We start from the raw sequence: 27,376 nt of genomic DNA, 5'->3' as shown, positions 1-27,376 counted from the left end.
TACTCAAGAGTTTAAAGAATTTTTTCTAGTTGGATACAATCCTTTTTGTGACAACTTTCCACATTTATAAATTACATGTAGTTATGCTAACCTATTAGGACTTTTGAGATATATATTTTTCTGCGGAAAAGTGTTGCTGATTTGATATTACTTGACTTTAGTACTTTTGCAGAATAACGAGAATAGTGTACGTGTCGTTATCTATATGTTTGGCTGACTTGTTTGATAAATGGTTGTGGATATTGTTTCAGTGCGTTTTACCTGTCTGAGACAATTGTACATTATTAGTGTTGGTGTAGTTAGGGTTAGTTGAAACAATATTTTATGAATCTAATCTCTGTAGCATAATACAAACAACTTACTTGAATTCGCGTGATAAGATGCCAACAGACTTATAAAAATCCTGTACATGAAAGGTGGACTAAATGTCATTTATGGGATATTTTATCTGTATGAAGATGATGTAAGTTGTAAATAATATGAGTTAGGGTTGTTGAGCAAAGAGGGTACAATGTTCAGGAAAACGTTATGACCAAATATTGAAGCAAATTTAAAGTCGATCCAAAATCTAATACATGTACTAGTATTGTGGGGAGATAATCTAATACATGTACTAGTATTGTGGGGAGATACGTGTTTCATTTTTTTTCAAAACGTTTTAATAGTTCTAGAGCGAATTTACTAACTTATTTGGATTAGAATTTAAAACTTCGTGTGATGTTTGAAATATTAAAAAGTCGTACATGTATGTACCGAGAATTTATCACAAATTGTGAGATAAACAATCGTATGTCGGCTGTACTCTTAATAAGACGTAGTAGCATCAAATGTAAACCACCATGTCAAAAACCACGCTAATGGTATTCGCTTGTGTTAACTGAATTAACATTCCATGTACAATAATCGGATAAGAAAGTTTTTTGTCCCTCCTGAAAAGTATCAAAATCCGAGACACGAACTTTTGGAAGCGCAGCGACAATATTACTCTGCACATGCATTATTCATTTAGATTAATTAAGATAATGTTATGGCACTCAGCTCTCACCAGTGGCTCTGGGTAGCTGTTGCATGTGCAGCGGCCACACCCCGGGCAACGACCTTGGCAGGACGGCTGAACCTGGTGAGCTTAACTGTGGTGTCTCAAACCCTCGGCGAGTTGGGAGCCTGCTCTTCCCAGCATGCGAAGACAGCCTCGGTGGACCAGGCGGAAAAAATCCTTGCGATTCAACGGCTGAGAAAGCGATGCAGCACAGCACTGTGGGGTGATTAGGGCGTGTCAGAGCACCAAGGACAACACGGTTATCCACTGCAGTCAAGGAATTATCCAGACGTAACGATCCCTCGTGCCACTGGACCCAGGCTTCTGAGGCTGAGAGAGTGGGTTTGTGTGTGTGCGCAGGCCTTTCCACTATGAAACCATTCACGCACGGGTTTCGTTGTGTTTCACTTTCAAGTTCTGCAGCGATGGGGGAGTGGCGAAGCAACAGAAGGAGGTGATCACTGGGAGTTGTAGTCACAATCCGGCACGTAGGCGGCCCTAGGGGCCGTTCGTCTCTGTATCCAGGGCAGCAGGGAAGTCCGACACCATTCAGGGTGACTGAGCAGCCCTCTGTAGAACAACACTACTAACCCGGTAGAGGGACGGGGCTAGGAAAGGTGGCTTAAACATTGTCTGCCCTACATGTATCTGGCCATCGACTGTCAGATCATCCAATTATGCGGTCGAAAACAAAATCCAAAACAACAAAAACTTAAATTCCAGCTAAGAGCACGGAAACAAGGCTGCAACACCCCAGAGGAGAACTGCACTGGTTGGGAATGACTCGCAGACGAAGGTTCTCTCAGTGTGCTAGCCAACGGACATACCTTTTTCTGGGATGGAAAAGCTAAGAAAGAGGACAGAACACACGGCGTGGGACTGACACATTTGCCCACCGGGATCAGCGAGAGACTGATGAAGCTACGCCTACCCCTGAGCAACAAACGACATGCCACCATTATAAGTGCCTAATATCCCATCCTAACCAGCACAGAGGAGACAATCGAGCGATTCTACGCCGACCTCAGTTCTGTCCTATGATCTATTCCTACCAACGACAAGTTAATCATGTTAGGTGATTTCAACGCCCGTGTTGATAGTGACCACGGCCGGTGGAAGGGAGTTCTTGGCAAGCATAGAGTCGGGGTAAAATTAACAGTAATGGCCTACTGCTTCTGAGCAAATGTGCTGAGTATGAACTCCTCATCACAAACACCATATCCAGACAGGCAAACAAGCATAAGACTACTTAGATGCCATATGATAGACTATGTCATCGTGCGGCATAGAGATATTCGGGATTTCATATCACAAAAAGCCATAAGAGGGACCTACTTCTAGAAAGACTACGGTACAGATCAATCCAAGCCACCCTCAACATGCACATAGCTTGCCACTACCCCGAGCGACCAAGACCGTCCGCACTGTCTTCAATACAGCCAAACTGCACAACCCTTTCTACGTACAGAAGCGGCAATCAACGCTCAGTGCGAAAATGTCTACCAACGACTGCTAACTGGGGGCCCAACCCAAAAGTGGAACCAGTTCAGGGACATTGTAAGAAGACAGCAAAGACAGTGCTGGGAACAAAAAAAGCGCACACATCAAGACTTGTTTGATGAGAACAACAACGACATAGAAGACCTCGCAACAACAACAAAACCAGTAGACGAGACCTTCCGTCCAGTAGTCAACCTAAACACTCCAACTTCGTAAAGACTGAGAAAGCTATCAAGCAGATAAACTGTGAAAAGGCCTCTAGCATGGATGGAATTCCCGCCGAATTGTACGAGATGTTCGATAGAGACTCGCTGCACGCTTTCTATGAATTTCTTACCACGAACTGGGAAGAAGAAATGCCACAGGACTTCCGGGATGCCACAATAGTCGCCCTGTACAGGAACAAAGGATCTCGAACTGACTGCGGGAACTACAGAGGTATTTCACTGTTCTCAATAGCCGGCAAAATCATTGCACGCATCATCCTGAACAGGCTGATTGCATCCATCTCCGAACAGAACTTTTCAGAGTCTCAGTGTAGTTTCCGTCCTGAAAGATCCACCATTGACATGAGAGGGCCTACATAGGCTATGCCTGTTGCCCGATCCTGTTGAGTTTCTCAATAAAATATGTTTAATTTAAATTAAAATTGACATGATCTTCACTGTAAGGCAAGTACAAGAGAAGTGCTTCGAGCAGAACATGAGCCTCTAATCTTTCTTCATAGATCTGACAGTCTACAGAGAGACACTGTGGGTCATTCTTGGGAAACTAGGTTGCTCGAAGTTCATCAAACTTACCCAACTGTTCCAGAAGTACTGTCAGATGGCTGTACCTCGGAGAAAATCAACTTCTCCAACAGTGTGAAACAAGACTGCGTCCACGCCCCGGTACTGTTCAGTCTCCTTTTCACTCGGGTGCCGCTACATGCTGCCAGAAACCTTGACATTGGCATCTATGTTCGATATCGCCCGGACGGCTCATTGTTCAACCTTCGCCGCCTAGCAGCAAAAATAACATTTAAGAAACTGTTCACCGAAGCACTGTTTGCCGACAACTGCGCCCTGATGAACCATGAAGAGAACCACCTATAGGTGATCGTCGACAAATCTGTGGCCACCGAGCTGTTTGGTCTGACAATCAGCTTGGGGAAGACTGAAGTTCTCCCTCAGCCTGCACCTATGAGTGTCTCACAGCCGACGTACATTACCATCGACGGCACTCAATTGCAGAAAGTGGACGCCTTCAAGTACTTAGGAAGCACCATCTCTAGCGACGACGTATTAGACAAGGAAATAACAGTCCGGATCCAGAAAGCCAGCCATGCAATGGGAAGACTCCGCTCCTGAATGTTGCAACACAAAGATATCTGCTTGTCTACTAAGCTGAAATGTACAACGCAGTTGTGCTCTTCTCGCTGCTTTACGGGTGTGAGACATGGGCCCTCTATCGAAGGCATATTAAGCAGTCAGAGCAATTCCACATGCGCCCCCTCCCCCATATCATGAAGATCCACTGACAGGACATCACTACTCAACAAGGTGAACTCGACAAGCACTGAGGCAAAGGTTCTCCACACCACTACGTTGGACTGGCCACTTGATCAGCATTGATGCGTCCAGGATTCCCAGACAGCTGTTCTATGGTGAGCTGACTATGATAAACTTGCCAATTGCAAAGAGGGTCGCTGCCAAAGCCTTACCGATAGCGATAGAATGATAATGATAGTTGATATTCTCTACTAGTTACTTTCAGTTTAATCTATTGTAACTAATACAGTAATAACAATAATGTAGCAATGATAAAAAAATGTTCTAAGTATTTGTTTTAAATTATAGTTTTCATTAAATATGATATCTTATTCTAAATTGTCTTACATATTTTTATTTTCACTGATCCTTTTATGTAATTTACAAGACTGTAATATCCAGTTATGTTATTTGTAATATGTTAACATGCTTATATTTCTCTGCACTCTGTATGTGCATAGTTTGTTGGAATTAAATGATTGATTAACATGATCAGCGATGAATAATTACAGACTCTTTGCATGCTGGCTACTAGCGACATCGCATAACCGGATCTAGATCCATTTGTTATACGTCCTATTCGAGAATTTGTTTTTTATTTAGATGTCTCCAGCTTTAAGCGTGGGTCTGTGTAGGATTTCCCCTTCACACTGTTCTAAATAAGCTTCATGTTTACTGTCTTAGATAGAATATTGACATAATCGTTAGAATAATCTAGTATGCCATTACTGAATATTCATATTTACCAAATGCTATGTCAGTAATACAATTAACCAATCAGTTATAAGACTATGACGTTTCAATGTATTTTTCTATCCGTATACTTATGACATTTCAATATAGAAACCTATTTAATACAATGTATAGAAACAAATAATAAATACCTAGGTTGTATATAAAGTCTTATAAAGAAAACCAATGTTTCCATTATACCTTACAACGTTATAGAGAGTGAAGCTCCACCCACAAACTCCCACAACCTTGAATTCTACGTCACATAACACAAAACGAACAGTATCGAGACGGAAGGTTGTCGAGTCCCGATAATGGATTGTCAGCAAATTTTGACTTTTTGCTTCATAGGTATGTTTTCACAATATCTAATTGAAAGAAGTTATTGAAGTTCATTTCTTGTATTAATTAAGACATTTCCAGACAAGTTGCCTAGTAGATGCTTTGGAGGGAAATGTTATGAAAACGAATTTCAAAAATAATTCATGAAACAGATATCTAATTTGATTTTTTATTTAACTTATCAATACCTGTTTATCAAATAACGAATATAAAAGATGAATAGAGAAAGAAACCAAAAGCAAACATTTATTATTGTATAGGTCTGTTTTCAAGGTGAATCAAGATGCCGTGTTATCGTTTGTCACCTGTAAATTGAAAACGAAAATCAAAATTCCACGAATCTGTGTTTCCATGGTGCACCTGGTTATATTTGGGGCATTTAAAAACAACATCAGATAACACTGCATTTCTATGGTGGCATATTTCTCTCCCGTGTATGCAAGATATTATTCTATAATTTATGTCTACATGCAAGATAAATATGTCGACATGCAGGATAATTATATCAACTTCCAACATAACTATGTTGACAGGCAAGAAAAATGTAATCAGATAAGAATATGTAATAAAATATTCCAAAATTATCAAATATCGCCCACATGTGACTTCCAACATACTAGATGCAACTTATTTTTGTTGACATGCAACTTAATTATGTTGACATGAGAAATAATTATGCAGATATGCAACATATTTATGTCGATATGAAACTTATTTATGTCATCATGCAACTTATTTATGTTAACGTGCAACTTATTTATGTTGGCATGCAACTTATTTATGTCGACATGCGAGATAAATATGTCGACATGCAACTTATTTTTGTTGACATGCAATCAATAAGTTGCATGTCGACATACCTATCTCGCATGTAACCATAAATAAGTTGTATAGCAACATAATTATATCGCTTGTCAACATAAATAAGTTGCATGTTGACATAAATAAGTTGCATGTCGACATTTATATCGCATGTTGACATAAATAAGTTGCATGTCGACATATCTATCTCACAAGTTGACATAAATAAGATGCATGCCGACATAAATAAATTGCATGTCAACATATTTATATAGCATGTCAACATAGATAAGTTGCATGTATACATAAATAAATTCCATCTAGCATGTTGGAAGTCACATGTGGACAATATTTGGTAATTATTGAAAAATTTTCAAATTCTTATCTGATTATATATTTCTTGCATGTTGACATATTTATGTTGACATAATTATCTTGCATGTCAACATAATCTATAGAAGAAAGAAAAAAACAACTTGCAAATAGGAGGCAGAAATATGCCACCATACATTTCACAGCTTGAAACTATGAACAAATACAAAAGACTCTTGAAAATAATGCACTCTTCGCATACTAGTATCCGAGACATCAATCAAACAAAATGTATGTGCGTGCGACGGTGTCTATCAAAGATATGAAATACATAGTCCCAGGTGGGCCTGAGTTTCCATAGCTCCTATAGACTAAGTGAAAATGCATTCTTTCTTCTTCACACCAGAGGACTTAAAAATTCTAAACTGAGTTTTAATAATGAAAATAGAGATTTTAAATTTCATAATTCATAAAATGGGAATGGGGTTATGGTGTTAGGGTGATACTCTGTGGCTTACATACAGAGGGCTAACGACAGGTGTCATCGGTCAACAGGGGATGTTTACTCCTCCTAGGCACCAGGAGCACATTTTACAAAAGAACTTACGACTTACGACCTACTTTAAATACTGGAATGTTCCAGTTTATTGTAAGATCATTCACGCCAAATGCAAAATATCTTTCAAAAAAAAAATGTTGAAAATTATGCCTCAAAAAAGTTTACTTCCTTCACTCAAAGTAATAACAGTTTAATACAATTTAAGACTTGTGACTTTGTCGTAAGTTGTTTTGTAAAATTGGCCCCTGATCCTGACACTGGTGATTCCAGGAGTTCGTGTTCGTCCTGTTCTCGACTTTCTATTCTATGTAAGATTTGTGAGATAGATCACTGTTCGTTATTTTCTTATTTTCATCCTTTTCATTGCGAACTTGCAATCCTCTTAATTCCTGAACATCAAACAAACCAAACCGAGTGCAAAATAATTTTGAACAGAGAAGCATCTACAGTACTAGATTTGTGGAATGCATAATACTAGGGCGGGCCTTCGGGCCCTAATGCTAAAATAGTGAACATACATTTCTTTCTTTCATCTTCTTAATGCCCAGTGTTGGACATCATACCACTAAAAGGAGTGCATAGTAAAAATGAACAGATTAATTACCTAGACCAGGTCATTTGTCCAAGGTCAAGGTGGCAATGGTTAATAAAAGTAAAAACAAAACTGTGGGTCCAATGAACTCTCGGTGAAATGATACAAGAAGTTCATGCTAGACACAATTTATTTGACTAAGATCAAAAAGTGTGACAGGACCTAAGTTAAAGTCAAGGTAACTTGAAAATGCGTTAGAAATATTGTTTCAGACCAAAACTTTTAACAGAGAAACAGTTCAACATCTCATTTGGAATAAGGGTTGCTTTTGTCTTGATAGTGTGTTGTGATCGATCAAGGTCATTGTATAAAAGTTATTATTTGTTTAAGTCATAGATTTGTAGCGATGAAACATTATAAGAAATGAACGTTACTTCCATCAACAAAACCGAAAGGATTCATTTTTCAGCGTTCAAAAGATAAATGCACTGAATCCCTGCACTGAGAGAGAAAATCGATTGGAAACACTCATTGATTACTGGTGATGTCTTTGCAATAGCAACATTCAACTCTTGTCGTGCGGTATCCAAATAATCGCTAATGCTTTAACTAGGCTAACTAACTATCAAAACTGTGAAAGAATTGGACAGAGATGCATTCTTTAAAAATCCAGACGTCCTAATACGGCGATGGTTTTAATGAAGGTAATTCGTGACGATGGATATACGTAGTTTTAAATTATATTCTTGAGAGTTTTAAATATTCAATGGCGTAAGGGACTTACATTTCATTCTAAGAAATCATTTGTAGATAAATTGCCTAATTACAACCCCAGCTGTCTAGCACTCTTTGTTTGTACTTTTTCTCAATATCAGAATCAAATTTGATAATCAATTTTCTGTATAATTCTGTGAAGATGGTTATTGACTCCCATTTCGTCGATTCGTCCTGCCTATAGGTACAAAATAAAACAAAGGGCTCTAACTCTTCCTTCCAGTTCCGCAATTGCCATTTCCCACCAGTCACCTCCTTTATTTCCCATCAGTCACGTCCTTTATTTCCCACCAGTCACCTCCTTTATTTCCCACCAGTCACCTCCTTTATTTTCCATCAGTCACCTCCTTTATTTCCCACCAGTCACCTCCTTTATTTCCCACCAGTCACCTTTATTTTCCATCAGTCACCTCCTTTATTTCCCATCAGTCAACTCCTTTTCCCCACCAGTCACCTCCTTTATTTCCCACCAGTCACCTCCCTTATTTCCCTCCAATCACCTCCTTTATTTCCCATCAGTCACCTCCTTTATTTCCCATCAGTCACCTCCTTTATTTCCCACCAGTCACCTCCTTTATTTTTCATCAGTCACCTCCTTTTTCCCCACCAGTCACCTCCTTTATCCCCCCAGTCACCTCCTTTATAAGTGGACCTGGCTCTTCATGGTACATTACCTAAGAATGCTTTTATACTGGAACATTGTACCGCTCTTGACAGTTGTCCAGTAAATCCGGACATGTCTAAATACAAATCGCAAAACAGAAATTTGGGTTAATATTTTCTACTGATCATTTGTACCTTAACTATAAATGTGAAGATATATGTAACGAACAGAGATTGATATCATTAATTCTATGAGGAATACAAAATTGAGAGTAGGGCGAATGGACCCCTGGGAACACCAGAGGCTGTGATAAGGTGAGTAGCAGAAGTAAGCATTCACAGTCCTTTTCTCCGCCCATACCCACCGTGATGTGCCGTTGTAGTATTTTTGAAAACTGTGCTTCTTAACTCATGGAGTTTTAAATCTGACTACCAATCTAAGACGGAAACATAGGTATGATTGCTCTTTCGCTAAACGCTCTGCATGTAGAAGTGAGAGTCATGGGTCTTTTGGATATTACCTTAGAAACACGTTGGCACGTTAAAGAACTTTCACTTCAACGGCCCTGGGCACTAAGCATAGGTCAAAATTTGTGGTACTTCACATACAACTGATAACAGATTGACTTTCCCATACAAGTATAGAATTCTCGAAGAGACGTAAAAAAAAATCCCATACAAACCAATCGGCTTCAGTCGGAAGATACTATAGTAGTCTGTATGAAACATTTCAAATCAATCAAATCTACACTTACATAATTATGTATGTATGTAACTACCTACTGGCTACAACTGTTTAGCTCACTAGAGCTGAAAGCTAAAATGAACTTCTTCATCAAAGTTTGTCCACCGTCTATCAATTTTTCACAAAATCAATTCCAACCTATCTTGGAGCAAAATATCTTTAGGTAAAGACATTGCTATCGTATTTCTAAAAAAAAATATATAAAATCAATATTTTTAAACTATCTATTTCATTTTCTGAAAATCTCGCATTTACCTGTGTCTGATATTTAACTATTCGTCATTGTTTGCAAGGTCGACGAATATATATGTTCGACGGTTACATTTTCAGAAAACCGACAGATATTTCATTAAAGTCAAACATTTTAGTCAGGATCCATAGCAAAGCTATCGGGATCGTCGACCAGCGAATTTCAATCTAAATGGGATCTGAACCATCGCCAAACTAAGCATATGCATTTCATTATCAGGATATTTGTACTGCAATATCAAAAAGCAATTTTCTCTATCTATGCATATATCCGAGATTTCGAAAACAAACATGTTGAAAGATGTTTTTACAAAGGCTGGAAAAGATAATTTTACTGAAAGAACTTTTTTCTCCCTCAGTTTGACAGGTTTGCGCGATCACTGTCCTTATCACAACCATCCTAGTTCCTTTTCCTCGCTGCGTTTCATATAATAGTTCGCTTGAAATTGTATTATTTATCCAACTTCCAATGCCTTTTTATGCATTTGTAAACATATGCTTTCAATCACATTTAAATGAATTATCTTATTGGGTATTCATATGGAAACGAAATATTAACAGATAAATTTTGTACGTGGAAGGTTTTGACAATCCAAAACAAAAACAGTATTCATATATAGACCTTCAGTTCTAATTGTTTACAAGTTTCATGAAACGAAAGTATTTCTGTGTTTTTAGAATAGGCCTAATCTCGTATATATCGTATATATGTCACAATACTTTACTGACATTTCAGATCTATTAGAGACATCAGACTTAAACCATATCACCATAGCAACTGATTCTCCTTAGCCACGCACATAAAATTTCAAGTTGTATGATTAGATTACACTGAAATGAGAATCTAATGCAAATATACCAATATATGATTTTCTACTACTATGTTGAGTCCAATGAAAACATCAGGTTTAACTATATCACCATAGCAACCAATTTTCCCTACCAACAAGCAAAAATTTCAAATTGTACACTTCAGTTGCCTTCAAATGAGAATATGATACAAATATATCAACATGTAATTCATGTCGGGCCCATGGAAGACAATATGTTTACACATATCACCATAGCAACCACTTTCCCTAACAACACTTAAAATATTTATTTGTACAACGCCATTGCACTAAAATGAGAGTATAATTGAAATATATGACCATGTGAATCATGATTCTCTACTTACATGCCAGACCCATTGAAGACATTGAGTTTAAATATTTCACCATATCATTCTCTCTCTCTCTCTCTCTCTCTCTCTCTCTCTCTCTCTCTCTCTCTATATATATATATATATATATATATATATATATATATATATATATTCTACATCTTTGAAATTATTCTACATTCATGCTTGAGTGCGTCTGTCTTTAGGTACAATTTTGCTGCAAGTAAATTTTCCTGGTACTCCTCGAACTGGGAAATCTTGTCATTATCTGGTTTAAAGGTCTCCATGCTTCTCAGAATTCCTATGAGGGTTTCAAACCATGCAGTTCCATCTGCAGTCAGATTGTGAAGTCTTTTTAAGCTTGTGATGAAGGACAAGTAGTTAAAATCCTAAATAACATGGCCCTTGAAAGAGAATGAAATAAGTTTTTTTTCACAACAGGACTGGTAAATTCATATATGTACAATGGTTGAATGGCAAGCAGTCCCAATTACTTGTGGAAAGGTTATAAGTACCCGTATTACTGTGAAGGCGCATTTCTTTTGTACACAATGATGTTACCTGAAAATAGTTTTGTCATATACTTTAGTATACCATGTGATCAAATCTCTGAATGATGGATCAGAGACATTGCTTTTAAAAACAATTTTGCACAATGTCAAAACTGTATATTCATTGAAACAGATATTTCCAAAATGTATGTCAATTGCTATCAAAAATTTATTTTACATTGGGTAATTATGGGATGTATTTTTTTTTCAGAGTGCAGTGTGAGTTATTTCAATGAATGTTAATCATATCCATTTGATGAAGACATAATTTGGCATTGTTGATAATTTATTGTGTACCTGATAAAAAAGCAGGATTTAAAGAAGTATAGTGCATGCTCCAATTTTTCTTTATCCATCTTCCAACAAATACGCTTTTCCTTTTCCAGAAGTACAACACCTATTTTGAAGAAGATAAAAACATATAACATAATAATATTTTGAAATTAATTACAACTCATCATTTGATGTCAAACAAAGGGGTCTAAAGACATTGAACACTATTTCTAATATCATGATTGATTCGACCTTTGTCTTTGATCTTGTGGCCTCAAATACCAACAAGAGGCTCATGGGTCGCATTGCTCATCTGAGTCATCTTGACCCTGCTGTAGTGATTTTTAAAAGATTTTTTCCAATCTTTATTCCCATGAAAATTTGTAACTATATTGCGGTCCAAACTTAGTCCAAAAAGTTGCGATATAGCCTACTTGAATTCACACGATATGGGGATGTCTCAATACCAATATGACTAACATGACCTTGCTGTTATTGAGAAAACATCTCTTTTAAAGATCTTCTTCCAAGCATATATGTCATATAAATGTAAATTTTGATTCTTTGGGTGACCATAAACCAAGAGTTCATTATTTGGAGGGGAAAAACTTCAATCGAACTTAGGAATGTTTGCATTATGATATGATTTAGTGTGGCTATGTGACACTTACACTGTCTTAAACATTTGTTTCAATCAATTTTCTGAATAGTCTAATATAAATCTTCAATTGTGTTTCACCCCTACCCCCAGGGCCCAGCATTGAAACACAATTAAAAAAACCCTGGTCTAACACCTGGGCTGTAATGCAAATAAAACCGTCAATGTAGATTTTACTAGAAAGAATATTAACTTTCCTGAGATTCATTTTGGATATGGCGATTAATTAACAAAATTCTCATATTCATTAAGGCCTACATTTCCAGTCTGATGGTTCTTGGTCCAAGCATATTTCTAGTATTTATGAAAAAGCATGCTAAAGGTTAAACATATTTTAAGATGGAAAAAGGAGGAAAGAGACATTGTATGGCTGTGCTAGTTGTAACAGGCATTTGTGTTGTGAGCAATACTTCCGAGCATTTCACTTCGACATAAATTTGTAAATTATATTGTTTCGAGTAAATACTTTTCTTTAAAATGGGATAAAGTGTTCCGTTTTATATCGTTCTATACTGTGGTAAATAAAAAGAGAAGAAGCAATGAGAACTTTTTACAATTTGACCCATCCGTTTTCCTTTGAATTTCTGTAATGTATTGGCATTTTATCATGACATTGACATCGAATTAAAGGGTCTATGACCTTGAACTTTGGACTAATATTAAATTTAACTTATTTTTGTAACATTATGACCATCTTAGCCTGTAATGAATAGTAGTTTGACTTCATTAAGCCCAAGTTCACACTAATCAACAAAAGTATGAGAACTCACTGGTCACTGTTCGTTATCTTCACCTTTTCACTATATCCATGGCAACTATATCATCTCTGCAATATTTTTGTTTATAGTGTCCCAACAACACTTTCCATATATATATATATATATATATATATATATATATAAAAGCACTGAAAAGGCCACGACACTGTTGGTTATTTAAAACTCAAATTTTCGACGCAACCCGCGTCTTTATCAAGAGACATAAATTACATAAACAAATAACACACAAAAACGACAAGTATCGATAAACTACATTGGTGAGAAGAGTGATACACTATTGTACTGAGTGATAAAAATGGTGGTGGTTACGTTGTAAAGCGTGTTTACTGACTATGGTTTAGAGAGTTTGTACCATGGTCGGGTCGGGATGAAAATAAAATTATTCTTAGAAATTACAGAAATCAGAAGAATTTAGAGGGAAATCTTACAAAACAATGTGATTATGGAATAAAATGGTGGGAAGATAATGATATGGAGTGATTAAGTTCAAAACAATATTAGGTAGTCCGTACCATTGATGATTCGGATATGGTGAACAGCGAAAAATAATGATTGCCAGAAGAACACGATTAAACAACAAACAAAGTCAATCAAAGGACACTGATCTAGCATTAAAATCAACAATCGAATAGGTGAATGGGAGAGAAGTCTAAGGAAAAAGATTCAATAATATTTTTATTTTTCAAGGTAATATATTTTTCAAGGTCAGACAAATTGAAGCCGCATTCTAGAAATTCTGATATCCCAACATAAAGAGCTATGCGAATCCGAATTTATGTTGATTTAGAATAATGTTTTACCATAGTTTAGAGGTCTTAAGATGATATATTAATAAAATACTAGTCTTCAAGGTCAATACATTTTTTCCTTTATTATCATCCCCCCTTTTTTTTATTTTAAAATTTTAAAAATGAGAGGGAGAGAGAGAGAGAGAGAGAGAGAGAGAGAGAGAAAGAGCTATAAAATTTCATAATTGTAATGATTTCTTACGATGTTCTAACATAATTAGGAAGTATTGAAGGTCAAACAACAATCGCAATCCTGGGAATCCTCGCTATGGCTAAACAGGGAACTCAAGGTTAAATAAAGGAACTCAAGGTCAGAGCCTTGAAACCGGGGAAACGAATTGTATTTATATTAATCAAACAAAATAAGATATCTTATCGGGTGAATTTTGGCGATTAAGCTATGGAAACTGATTTTAACTAAGGATTTATCCTGGATTCATGCGCGTGAAATCATTCAAATTATTCATTCCACCTGGACGGAATGATTTCAAACGGTGCATCCAGGATTTTTCCGTGCTCTTTCTCTCTGCATCGGTCCATAATGGGTTATGATCAATAACAACCACTTGCATGTCTTGCCAAATGTGACCTTCTTTGTTGAAATGTTCCCCTACGGGTTCGGTCACGCGTTTGGTTTTGATGGTTGATCGGTGGTTGTTGGTCCTAAGTCTGATGTTTGTAGTTTCCCCAACATATTGTTGTCCACATTGTTTACAATTGATGAGGTATATGCAGTTGTTGGTTTTACAGGAGAGTTGACCCAATATTTTATACGTTTTGCCTGTAGTGAAGCTAGATTGGCAAGAGAATTTGGTGAGCCACCAATGGTGTCCTTCAGACGACCCAGGAATATCAAGGATTTGGTGGTAAGGGCCAGATTAGACAACCCCCTACCCAATGGAGGCTTTTCAACTTGCTCTGACAAGCGGTGTTTGCTTTGCAATTTTAGCCATAATTCAGAAACGTTCCAAAGCTTCACTACAGGCAAAACGTATAAAATATTGGGTCAACTCTCCTGTAAAACCAACAACTGCATATACCTCATCAATTGTAAACAATGTGGACAACAATATGTTGGGGAAACTACAAACATCAGACTTAGGACCAACAACCACCGATCAACCATCAAAACCAAACGCGTGACCGAACCCGTAGGGGAACATTTCAACAAAGAAGGTCACATTTGGCAAGACATGCAAGTGGTTGTTATTGATCATAACCCATTATGGACCGATGCAGAGAGAAAGAGCACGGAAAAATCCTGGATGCACCGTTTGAAATCATTCCGTCCAGGTGGAATGAATAATTTGAATGATTTCACGCGCATGAATCCAGGATAAATCCTTAGTTAAAATCAGTTTCCATAGCCTAATCGCCAAAATTCACCCGATAAGATATCTTATTTTGTTTGATTAATATAAATACAATTCGTTTCCCCGGTTTCAAGGCTCTGACCTTGAGTTCCTTTATTTAACCTTGAGTTCCCTGTTTAGCCATAGCGAGGATTCCCAGGATTGCGATTGTTGTTTGACCTTCAATACTTCCTAATTATGTTAGAACATCGTAAGAAATCATTACAATTATGAAATTTTATAGCTCTTTCTCTCTCTCTCTCTCTCTGTCTCTCTCTCTCTCTCTCTCTCCCTCTCATTTTTAAAATTTTTAAAAAAAAAAGAAAAAAAAAAGGGGGGATGATAATAAAGGAAAAAATGTATTGACCTTGAAGACTAGTATTTTATTAATATATCATCTTAAGACCTCTAAACTATGGTAAAACATTATTCTAAATCAACATAAATTCGGATTCGCATAGCTCTTTATGTTGGGATATCAGAATTTCTAGAATGCGGCTTCAATTTGTCTGACCTTGAAAAATATATTACCTTGAAAAATAAAAATATTATTGAATCTTTTTCCTTAGACTTCTCTCCCATTCACCTATTCGATTGTTGATTTTAATGCTAGATCAGTGTCCTTTGATTGACTTTGTTTGTTGTTTAATCGTGTTCTTCTGGCAATCATTATTTTTCGCTGTTCACCATATCCGAATCATCAATGGTACGGACTACCTAATATTGTTTTGAACTTAATCACTCCATATCATTATCTTCCCACCATTTTATTCCATAATCACATTGTTTTGTAAGATTTCCCTCTAAATTCTTCTGATTTCTGTAATTTCTAAGAATAATTTTATTTTCATCCCGACCCGACCATAGTACAAACTCTCTAAACCATAGTCAGTAAACACGCTTTACAACGTAACCACCACCATTTTTATCACTCAGTACAATAGTGTATCACTCTTCTCACCAATGTAGTTTATCGATACTTGTCGTTTTTGTGTGTTATTTGTTTATGTAATTTATGTCTCTTGATAAAGACGCGGGTTGCGTCGAAAATTTGAGTTTTAAATAACCAACAGTGTCGTGGCCTTTTCAGTGCTTTTATAAATTTCTTTACTGGCCTTGTATCTTCTCAGATCCGACACTTTAAGAAAGTAGGGTGTTGTTGGGTTTTTGTGCTTTTATATATATATATATATATATATATATATATATATATATATATGCATTTGATAGCATTGGTCTGCTTTTATTATCACCATTTATTTCATATCTATAGGAAATGAAACTTAGAATATAGCTAGCGGAATGAATTTCCACAGTATTACTCAGTTCTTGTTGCCATAGCAACGAGAAAAAAATTGAATGTCCTTTTCAGAATGTTAACAATCTTAACTTTCAGGAAATATATACTTTATTATAGGTAAATAAAACCAAAACTACAAAGAAAAGACATTGATTATATGCTGCTAATTCACAAGAAACACATTGATTTCTCTGCCGTGTAAGGGGTCCTCTTGATAGAGGAACACTTATTAAGATCTACTTTGCTTTCATCAGACCAGTCTTGAAATATGGTGATATGGTATGGGGTAATTGTACTAAAGGAAATTCTGAATTACTTGAAAAGAATTACTTCAAATTGAGGCAGCAAGAATAATTACGGGGCTTAGAGTTAATTCTTCAAAAAGTAGTTTATATAGTGAAGTGCATGGGCTGGTAACCTTTACAAGCTCGTAGGGATAAACATAAACTTATATTATTCTATAAGATAATAAATAGTATAACTCCATAGAATATGTCTGACTTAAGGAGGTACATGTATGCTACACCAGAGAAAATTAATATGGATGAAAAGTGGAGGAAATGTACAATAATATTTTAAACTTGAAAACGTTCAAATTTACTTTAGTCAAAAAATGTAGTTTTAGTAGAAAGCAATCTGAATTTTTTTTTAAAAGCCTGCTGGTCTCAAACCCGTAATCTACAGTTTGCAGTCGATGTGTTAACCTACTGAGCTACTCAGCTAGGCAATAAAGTTGAAATGAATTTGGAAATATTGCTGATATTTATATTTTCATCCATATTTTAAAAGGAAGTCAGCAATTATGACGATGTAGAGTACCTCCTAATTATAAACACTTTCTTCCAAATGAACATGTAAATAACCTCAGGACAAGTGGCAATCTTTATTGTCTGCCACTATGACGAACATCTTCTTACTACAACAGTTTTATTCCGTCGACAATCAAACTTTGGAATGAGCTAAAATGAGTTATAAGCGGATATAAAATATTCTCATACTTTATCCATATTCAAGTCTAAACTTAAAAAAATGAAAATTCCAAAAACCAAAAACCACTTTAGTTTTGGCAATAGACAAGAAAATGTTATTCTCTGTCAATTACAGAATAAAGCCAATAATTTGAATGCTCATGTATTGAAAGATTATTTGACTGACGATTCACACTGTGTACATTGTGGCTATGAATTCGAAGGAAATGTGCATTATTTCCTTGAATGTCCAAAATATACTCAGCGCAGAGATATTCTTCTGTAGCAATTTCGTGACATTGATGTCCCTTTTCAGTTGAACTGTATGGCACTTCTGAGTATTCATATAACTTGAATTGCAAAATTATTTCTTATGTTCATAACTACATTAAATCTTCTAAGCGCTTTTGTACATGTTAATTTTTGCACTTTTTTATTTATTTAATTCCCCCTTTTTTTTCTTCCAACGGGCTGGATTGATCTATATTAATATTGATCTATATCATATGCATATTTGTATGTGTGTGAATGTAGGTGGAGGGTTTGTAAGTGTATGTGTGCATGTGTAGAACATGTTGATCTATAAAAATCATTTCATAGCAAAATTCAGCAAAACTCGTATTGACTATTTTCATGTAAATCTCATTACAATATTGTCACATCTTCAAATAATCCTGTTATCAATCATATCTTTGTACTTGACCATTGTATTTCGCAGAGGACCTACATAGGCTATGCCTGTTGCACGATCCTATTGATTTTCTCAATAAAATATGTTTAAAATTATAATTCATGTCTGGAAATTTGCTTGCAGCTTTGGCCGGTTCTAGCAATTAATGTACACTTAGGTGACACTGCTGTTCGCTTCAAATAAGTTAGTTGACTTTTAAACCATCTCTGTACCACTATTAATGCTGTATTACTAACCGTCTAAGTATGTAAATTCCAGAAAATAAACTATCACTAGATTTTCCGTTCAAATGATGACTTCCATGGCGCAATATTTTATCTCCCGAAATTGAAGAGTTTCCCTTTTTTTATATTAGCGATATACATGTGGAGATACCATGTATCAGTAACTGGATAAAACAGACTATAGGAACTCTTCAATTTCAGGAGATAAAATATTGTGTAATGAAAGTTATCATTTGAACGGAAAACCTATTGACTGTTTTCATTTTAAGATTTTCATACCTAGACAGTAAGCATTGCAAAATTAATAGTAATAGAAAGTTAGTTCAACAATCAAATCACTTATTTGAAGCGAACAGCAGTGTCACCTAAGTGCACATTAATTGCTAGAACCGCCCGAAGCTGAAAGTAAATTTCCAGACATGAATTATGAAGGACTGCTTCGAAAATTCGGTGAAGGCGTCAATCAAAATATTCAGCCGAGCCGAATCTCGGCCGAGATTAGAATAGGCCATGCAAATCTTTATTTTATTTTATTTTATTGACAATATGCTTATGTTACTGTAAAACAAATAAGTATGAAGGCGTTCTTACTATGATGTAAATTGTATGTTTTATGTTAGTTTTAAATTTGTTGGAAGATTTCTTTTCCGAGTAAAACCGTATACCATCTACATCTAGAAAGATTTAAGTACAGAAAGTTCTTAAAGCAGCATATTGGCAAGTCTGTAAGAGTTCCCTGTTCAGAAATGAAGTAATTTAAGTAAACAGTGCCTGGATGGACAAAGTAAATAGCATGCTGCAAGAAGAACAGGAACAAAATGAAACCAATTCTAATTCAGGGATCCAAATGTATAAAATGAAGCTGAAGCCAGTCATATATCTGATAAATGGAATGAAAAAGATGATTTCAATTGTTTTAATTGTGTATCATGTCAGGGTAAGACCACAATATGAATTCATGAATGTACCGAGGACAACGACAAGGGATCGTATTTCCCACGTCTTAGCGCAGCTGCATTGGCTTCCAGTACAGTATCGTCCACAATACAAGATCTTGGTATTTACCTTCTGCATGCTGTCGGGATGGGTTCCCGAATATCTACAAGATGTCATTGGCGTGTATTCTCCATCTCGACCACTTAGATCTGAGACTCACTGTGCCAAAAATTCGTACAGTCTTTTAGAGAACGCACGTTGCAGCCAGTTTGTGGAATGACCTTCCGCAACATGTAAAGCTGCCAAAAACGTTAACGTTTTTAAACTAGAGGCCGATAGGACTTATCAGTTACTTGAGTACTAGTTTCAAGTATCAGTAGCCCTAAGGATTATGAAATCTGTAAAACAAAAAATGCTGTTGTGAATATCTAAGCCAAATTTTAATATTCAGCAAGTTTAAAACAAGATGTGTTCTTAAAAACTTCAATGCCCTCAAAAGTGCATACACTGATGAAAGGTTTTACAGAATCTTTGTATCAACATTAAACAATATGACTAATTTGGACCCATCCTAGAGTCAAGTCCCTGGGGTTGCAAACTTCACCATTTTTTGTACATACTTTACATTATCCATTTAGATTTTATACGGTATCAGTAAACTTGAAGAAGTCCTTCAAATCATTATAATAATATGGCACCACCCTGAAACCAAACCCCTACCCCCTAGGATCATGAAATGTACAATTTTAGGAAAGGACTACCTACTCTTTCTAAATATTCATTTAGTTTCAATTTAGTATCAATAGCATTAAAGCAGATATTGTTTATATGTTTTGTAAATATGCACTATATATACCAAGTTTGGCACCATCCTGGAGTCAGAACCTCTACCCCGGGGATCGTGAAAATTACAATTTTGCTAAAGGCCTTCCTGCTCTATATCACTATGCATTTAATTTTCTTAAAGATATGCAGGTGTAGAGAAGAAGAGTTTTGAAAATTTGTCAATTTCTTTCCCGCCTCTAAGGGTGCAGGAGTCCTGAAAATCATATCCCCCTTGTCCCAGTAATGCTTCGCATCAAATCTGAAAAGAATTGGAATAGTAGTTATCAAGAAGTTAAAACTGCAAAACAAAACAACATACACAAAAGTTAGCTATTGACGTTTTTTTCTTCTAAGTGTTTTCTTTTGATAATTCTAGAGATATAAGATCTTATGTCATACTGTCAATCATTGTTTTTTCTTCCTCTTCTTACCCCTGTAGAGCGCCTTAGAGTAATTTGTTTTATAAATTTTATTATTATTATGTTAAATGTAACGAATTACAGTTATACAGCATAATTAATAAAGATTCCAGTTTTTCAAAGGATGTTGTACAACCATATCAGAGCAAGAATTGTCGATGCGTGGATAAGTATACATTTAATATATTTTTAACTTCGTTTTTTGACAGCTGCTGTTGTCCCAGTTTATGTGCTGGCAGGGGAATGTTGTAAAGCACATTATGACCTAACACTGAGCTATAACAAAGAGAAGTGGTGTGACGACTACTGTTGTTTTCAGTTTGCGAAATATGACTGTTGCAGCAAGCTTTTACTGCGAGCTCCATCAAGCGAGAGAGAAGATTTTTGTGCTGCATTCTTCTCTGATAATGAGTATGTTTTTGTACCAAAAAAATTCCATGTAATGTTGTAAGTGATTGGAAAAGAGCGAGAGAAAATATTTTCACAGAATTGATTTCTTGATGAAAGTTTAAGTTTAATTTACTTCCTCCTACAAATTCAAAGTCTAAACAGGTAGAGAGAGAGAGAGAGAGAGAGAGAGAGAGAGAGAGAGAGAGAGAGAGAAATATATAGATAGATAAAAAATAAATAGAGAGAGAGAGACGGACGGACAGAGAGACAGACAGATAGATAGATATGTAGATAGATGATATATATATATATATATATATATATATATATATATATATATATATTGACCATTGACACGAACAGTTGCTACATTTTTGGGACGACCTGGAACGATTGTTCCTCGGGACAAATCAAAACATTTTTACATTAAGTAAAACATGTACCAAAAAGCTAGCACTAAATCTGCAATCACAGCGACAATTTCAGTGACATGATACACCACCTACAATGGAGAAAACTAAAAAAAAAAACAAAAAAACGAATAAACAGACACACCGCTTACCATGTTATGCAAAATAGTTCATGAAAAAGTGGCCTTACACAAAACAAACTCACTCCCCCTCTCAGACTTTCACCCAACATGAATACACTCTCATTCCGAATCCCTCCACCCCTTACACACACACAAGTTCCAAGTTCATTTATTTCGCTCACACCATCAATCAGTGGTACCGATTTACATCCCAGATTTTGTATTAAGTCGAATATACTTTAAAAGTTTAGTGAGATTATGTCAAAAACATGTTTTAAATCTTTGAAAAATCTGTTACTCCATAACTAAGGTTTATGATGCAGTCTGTCCTCCATAACTTATATCTCTTACTTTTTCTTTTCCTTTGTTTGTAGCTAGAGTACGAAAGTCGGATAGGCTCATTTTTTAAAAGTAAAAAAAAAATCTAACTCGTTATAACGAGTTAGTATCTCGTTATAACGAGTTAGTATTTCGTTAAAACTAGTTAGTTATCTCGTTATAACGAGTTGATTATCTCGTTATAACGAGTTAGTATCTCGTTATAACGAGTTAAAATATTTTTTTACTCTTTCAAAATGAGCCTATAGCTGGCTTCCGTACTAGAGTATATAAATCTCTGGATTTCATGGGTTTTTTTTCTATTCACGATCAGGGGCGGACCAGGAATTATGGTTACAGGGGCGGCACTTTATGAGGCAAGGGGCTGGGGGCGAAGCCCTGGTGGGGCCCTAGGGGGCCAAGCCCCGGATTTTACAGATTTTGTAGGGCTTGAAATATATCTCCTATTTAGTCTTTTGTACTATTTTCTATCATTTTTTATGAGGTGAAATTAATAAAATGACGCAAATTATAAGGGTTTTTGGAAAAAATTAAGTTCTCCCAATAAAGTAATTCAAGAAATCAATAGATTTTGTCATTTATTTCTCCGGTAGTGGAAGAAATTCTTGCTTCTTACGTCGTTTAGTACATTTTTCTAAACAAGATACCACGATTTACCTTAAGTTTGAAAATTTTAGGAGGGTGGAGGGCGACTGCTCCCCACTTAAATCCGCCACTGACGATTCAATAAGACGACTTATCATCATTTATTATTTATTGTACCTCATGTTCCACTGATTGATGGTGTGAGCAAAATAAATAAACTTGAACTTGGATCCGCCCATTGGACGAATAGGACGTGTCCTAATTCGCTCCCTAGAAAGTATATGGAATAGCTGAACATGCAATATATAGGATAAATTAATACAGTTTCTATATAGCCATCTTATGTTTAAAAAACAGCTTTTCGTTTGTCCTGACGAAGGGACGGGTCTTTCCGGTTTGACAATCTATTTGTGTAGGTTATTATAATGTTCTATACATAATATGAGAGAGAGAGAGAGAGAGAGAGAGAGAGAGAGAGAGAGAGAGAGAGAGCATAAAGTACACACTGCATATTCATGTATAATCCTTTATATTCTTCAACGTCAACAGATGGGCGGCAGCGCTAGTTGCTCTCGGGTGTGTGGCCCTTGCTGTAGGTGGCTGTGTGTTTATCTGTAAGGTGTGTTGCGGCAGCTCTAGAGTAACAGGTACAACGATCTCGTCAGGAGCAGCCCCGGGTAAGATCACTAAATTAATGCATTATCATACAGTTATTGACGAACAGGGGTCTGCTTATGTTAGCGCGAAACAGGGCGATGTTTACACCAAAAATAAAATGATTGCATGTGGGAAAGTGAACATTTCTACGAAAGACGATTGCGCCAAACGTATTTACTTGTGATAAAGACAGACAAAATACATACAAAAATGACTTATTTTTTGGTAGAACATTTTTTCGTCTAATTCTGATTTTATAGCATATGTTGCAATCAAAAATAATAAAGTCGTCAATTCTAGTATTGTATTGTCATTATCGTCTGTATGAAATGGTGATTAATTCGGTAAGATCATATGTACACAAATTGTTTCTTGCACCAAAATTTTATTTAATGTCTTGTTAAAGCATCTCATAGAAAGTATGATTTCACCATCGAAAGAATGATAAAAGCTTTCAATAATTTTATATGAATGTTTTTCGTAGTTTTTTCCGAAATGATAAGAAATTGTATTGTTGTCAAATAAGGGAATGTAAAATCAATCAAATCTTATTCGTGTTAGGGTTACCCTAACTCTAACCTTTTGGGGTTATGGTTTAGGGTTAAGGTTATCATTCCGGGAAAATCACCAAAAAAAATCTAACAAAATAACGGTAACAAGCCAGCCTAAGGTGTTTTTCCGGGCACCATTATTTGATGCTACCTTTTCACGGACTTTTTGCGGTACATGTACATATGTTTTGAATTATGGATGTGTTCTTATGATGTAATATTACATATATTACATATAGAGTTTTTAGTACATGTACATATTTTTATAAGACGGGACATATTATGGTATGGCGTCGTCCGTCTAGACCTTGTGGGCAGGATACATACCAAACTGTAAGCTACAGGATTTTACAGCTTGGTACATTTAATCACCATGATGAGAGGGAGATGTCTATTGTTTTTCAAGATCAGAGGTCAAAGGTCAAGGTCGTAGTATCACTTAGTAGGAAAACCTAATAGGAAACCTTTGTGGGCAAGATACAAACCGAACTTTAAGCTCCAGGATATTGCAACTTCTTACATTTAATTATCATGATGAGAGAAAGATGTCTATTGTTTTTCAAGGTCATAAGTCAAAGGTCAAGGTCGTAGTATTACTTAGTAGGAAAACCTTGTAGGCAGGATACAAACCGAACCGTATGCTCCAGGATATTGCAACTTCTTACATTTAATTATCATGATGAGAGAAAGATGCGTATTGTTTTTTCAATGTTAGAGGTCAAAGGTCTAGGTCGCAGTATCACAGTAGAAAGACCTTATAAGCAGAATACTACCGCACCGTAAGCTCCAAGATATTGCAAGTTGATCACCATAATGAGAGGAAGATGCCTATTATTTTTCAAGGTCAAGGTCACAGTATCACTTAGTAGGAAATACTTGTAGGTAGTATACAGATCAAACTGTTGGGGCTAGGACTGTCAAACTTGGTACACTTACATTTTATGCCAAGTGAAAATATCACATAGAGAGTACACGATTTGTCTTGTTTTTACGATGCAAAGAAAGTATGTCACATCCTGATGATTGCTGATCTACTTAAAGCCTAGTTCATAGTAAAGAAATATTTCGGTTAATATCTTTAGGCCATATGATATCTAAGAAAATATCTTAGCCTATAAGATTCTGAAGATTTTTTTAATTGAAAGCGCTTACGCTTTACAGCGTGTTGTCATGTTTTATTTATTTTTTTTACTCGTATTTATTATTTAGTTCAGAGATAATGTTAAGAGATGACGCTTTCTTTTGTAGGGGTTACTGTGGTGAATTCACAAAATACAATGGCCATGCAACAACAACAACCTACCTATCCGGCATACCAGACTCCTAATTACCCAGCATAGCAGCATAGTGCCAATTCTATGACCGATATATCGTAGTACAATTTTCTGTAATGGACATAGTACCTGCCTAACTAATGGTCACAGTGATTAAAATAACATGTGACTACATGCTTACGCTCAATGGTTAAACATCCCACCAATCATCCAGTCTATGCATTACCATTTTATTTCGGAATTCAGAGGAGAAATTTCTAATAGATAACACGATTCCTGCATTATCTGTTGTATGCTTTGATATAATTTACATAGATGTAGTTCAGATATTTTGGAACTTAGATATGTATAATAATTGACAAATTAAAAATGATACGAAAGTAAAGGGTACATAGTTTTCAAATAAACTTGATTGAAAAGAAATAAAAGTCGCCATTTTTTCTTACATATCAAAAATGTGATATATTTAACATAAAATGAAGTGATCATATGTATTGCGAATACATGTAAATGTTATTTTCACACTTGTTAATTTCACAGTGTGAAAATAAGAACTGTGAAAATAACTTTTATTCAATGGATAGATTCCAGTATTTCATTGTTGAAAATGTAACAAAAAATATACGATGGTTTGTTTGTTTTGTTTTGTTTTGAATGTACAATGAATTCTGAAACTACATCGTGCTTTACTACAAGGCAACAATTGTGTTTATCATTAATTCATAAACAATGCACATGACTGATGGAAAATTATGAATTAGGGATTTTCAAGAAAATTGTAATTGTAGAAACACATATATAAAATCAGTGGCGGATCCAGAAATTTATGAACGGGAAGGGGCGGGGTGTTGGGGTGTTAAACAGCTGGGTGAAAACCCCTGAAACGACTGGGTTATGACAAAATAAGACACGTATATTTTAGTGTTCATGTGCTGATCCAGGAATATTTTCCAGGGGGTGAGGTTCGAATTGAAGAAAAATAAACTGGTATCTTAGCCTATCCCCTGATACCATAGCCTACTCCCTGATATCTTAGCCTACTCTCTGATATCTTATTCTACCCCTTGATACCATTGGCTACTCTCTGATACCATAGCCTACTCTCTGATATCTTAGCCTACTCTCTGATATCTTAACCTATCAGCCACTGATACTATAGCATACTCTCTGATATCTTAGTATACCACCCACTGATACTATAGCATACTCTCTGATATCTTAGCCTACTCTCTGATATCTTATTCTACCCCTGATACCTTTGGATACTCTCTGATACCATAGTCTACTCTCTGATATATTAACCTACCACCCACTGATACCTGATATCTTAGCCTGCTCTCTGATATCTTAGCATACTCTCTGATATCTTATCCCACCCCTGATATCTTAGCCTACTCTCTGATATCTTTTCTTACGCCTGATACCTTTGTCAGCTCTCTGATACCACAACCTACTCTCTGATACCTTAGCCTACCCCCTAATACTATAGTTTACTCCTCGATATTAAAACCTAACCTTGGTACCATTATTCTGCCATTACTTTTGCAGATAGTATAATCAAAGACACAATAGGACGGTGCGTAGTCTTTATTATGTACTTCATGTGTGGTAAAAGACTGAAACAAGCAAAAGGAGTAATAAATATACTGTTAAATTACAAATGAATAAATAAATAATCAAAACTAAACTTAAGAAATGTTACAAAAAGAAAACAGTCAAAATTTGGATTTAATTTTATCACAAACTTGTTTCCGTAGAAAAATTTGTTAAGTGCGTACATTTATGTGAAAGATACCTAAGAAACGAACGGCGTTCCATAGAAAATATTCAGATGTATGCCACTTCTAAATATAATATACAAGAATAGCTAACAAACCAAAATAAAGTAAATATGTATTCAAAGGCTAAGAGAATCATGATAATGAACTGCAAAAGACTATTTACAGTGTGTGCTATCTCTAAGTAGAAATGAATGATTGGAACTGTAACGTGCCGGGCGTCTACCGTGTGTCTAGGCTCGTGCCCGGTTCACCCGAGTTTTATTGAACAATGATAAGCCCTATCTGGAGTACAACTAGTTGCAATATATACATATATTATTGACACCTGTCTGGTGCTTAACGAAATACAACAAGTTAAACAATTTACAAAATATACATATATTCTATACACCTGTCTGGTGTCCTGAACCCCTGGTTATTCAACTGGTCTTTAATTTAAACAACTTGTCTTGTAAGTCACTGGCCTAACCACTTGCATATGCCAACTGTCTATAGCCACTTGCATGGGCCAGTTGCATATGACACTTGCCAATTGCCACTTGCATCAGCCAGTTGCAATGCCACTTGATATATAGCCACTTGCCGTACTATGCCAGTTGCATATCAAAAACCCACAGTGCTAAT

At 35.9% G+C, this 27,376-nt stretch overlaps 2 protein-coding genes and 1 long non-coding RNA gene across 5 annotated transcripts; 2 read left to right on the top strand and 1 right to left on the bottom strand.

Moving 5' to 3' along the window:
- Nucleotides 1-393: 393 nt before the first annotated feature.
- On the top strand, nucleotides 394-25,399 carry LOC125649218 (uncharacterized). 2 transcript variants are annotated; one of them, XM_056164905.1, is made up of 5 exons: nucleotides 394-463; nucleotides 5,017-5,151; nucleotides 20,853-21,054; nucleotides 23,039-23,166; nucleotides 24,946-25,399. In XM_056164905.1, the coding sequence occupies exons 2-5, from the start codon at nucleotides 5,115-5,117 to the stop codon at nucleotides 25,035-25,037; spliced, it is 459 nt and encodes a 152-aa protein (XP_056020880.1). In that variant the 5' UTR covers nucleotides 394-463; nucleotides 5,017-5,114; the 3' UTR covers nucleotides 25,038-25,399. The 2 variants fall into 2 exon arrangements, with proteins under 2 accessions (XP_056020880.1, XP_048732518.1); XM_048876561.2 differs by lacking the exon at nucleotides 394-463 and having other exon boundaries at nucleotides 4,999-5,151.
- Nucleotides 2,803-3,888, top strand: LOC125651114 (uncharacterized). The gene is made up of 3 exons (XM_048879705.1): nucleotides 2,803-3,068; nucleotides 3,267-3,429; nucleotides 3,634-3,888. The coding sequence occupies exons 1-3, from the start codon at nucleotides 2,803-2,805 to the stop codon at nucleotides 3,886-3,888; spliced, it is 684 nt and encodes a 227-aa protein (XP_048735662.1).
- LOC125649222 (uncharacterized) lies at nucleotides 10,802-26,954 on the bottom strand. 2 transcript variants are annotated; one of them, XR_007360625.2, is made up of 4 exons: nucleotides 26,916-26,954; nucleotides 11,728-11,827; nucleotides 11,395-11,440; nucleotides 10,802-11,283 (listed from the first exon to the last, which is right to left on the bottom strand). It is a non-coding gene; the product is annotated as an uncharacterized LOC125649222 (long non-coding RNA). The 2 variants fall into 2 exon arrangements; XR_008802908.1 differs by lacking the exon at nucleotides 26,916-26,954 and adding an exon at nucleotides 19,529-19,797.
- Between the last annotated feature and the right edge of the window lie 422 nt (nucleotides 26,955-27,376).

Source organism: Ostrea edulis, chromosome 5 (genome assembly GCF_947568905.1).
Source record: "Ostrea edulis chromosome 5, xbOstEdul1.1, whole genome shotgun sequence".
Taxonomy (NCBI): Eukaryota; Metazoa; Mollusca; class Bivalvia; order Ostreida; family Ostreidae; genus Ostrea; species Ostrea edulis.
The sequence above is the reverse complement of the archived record's forward strand: the minus strand, read 5'-3'. Positions and strand labels throughout refer to the sequence as shown.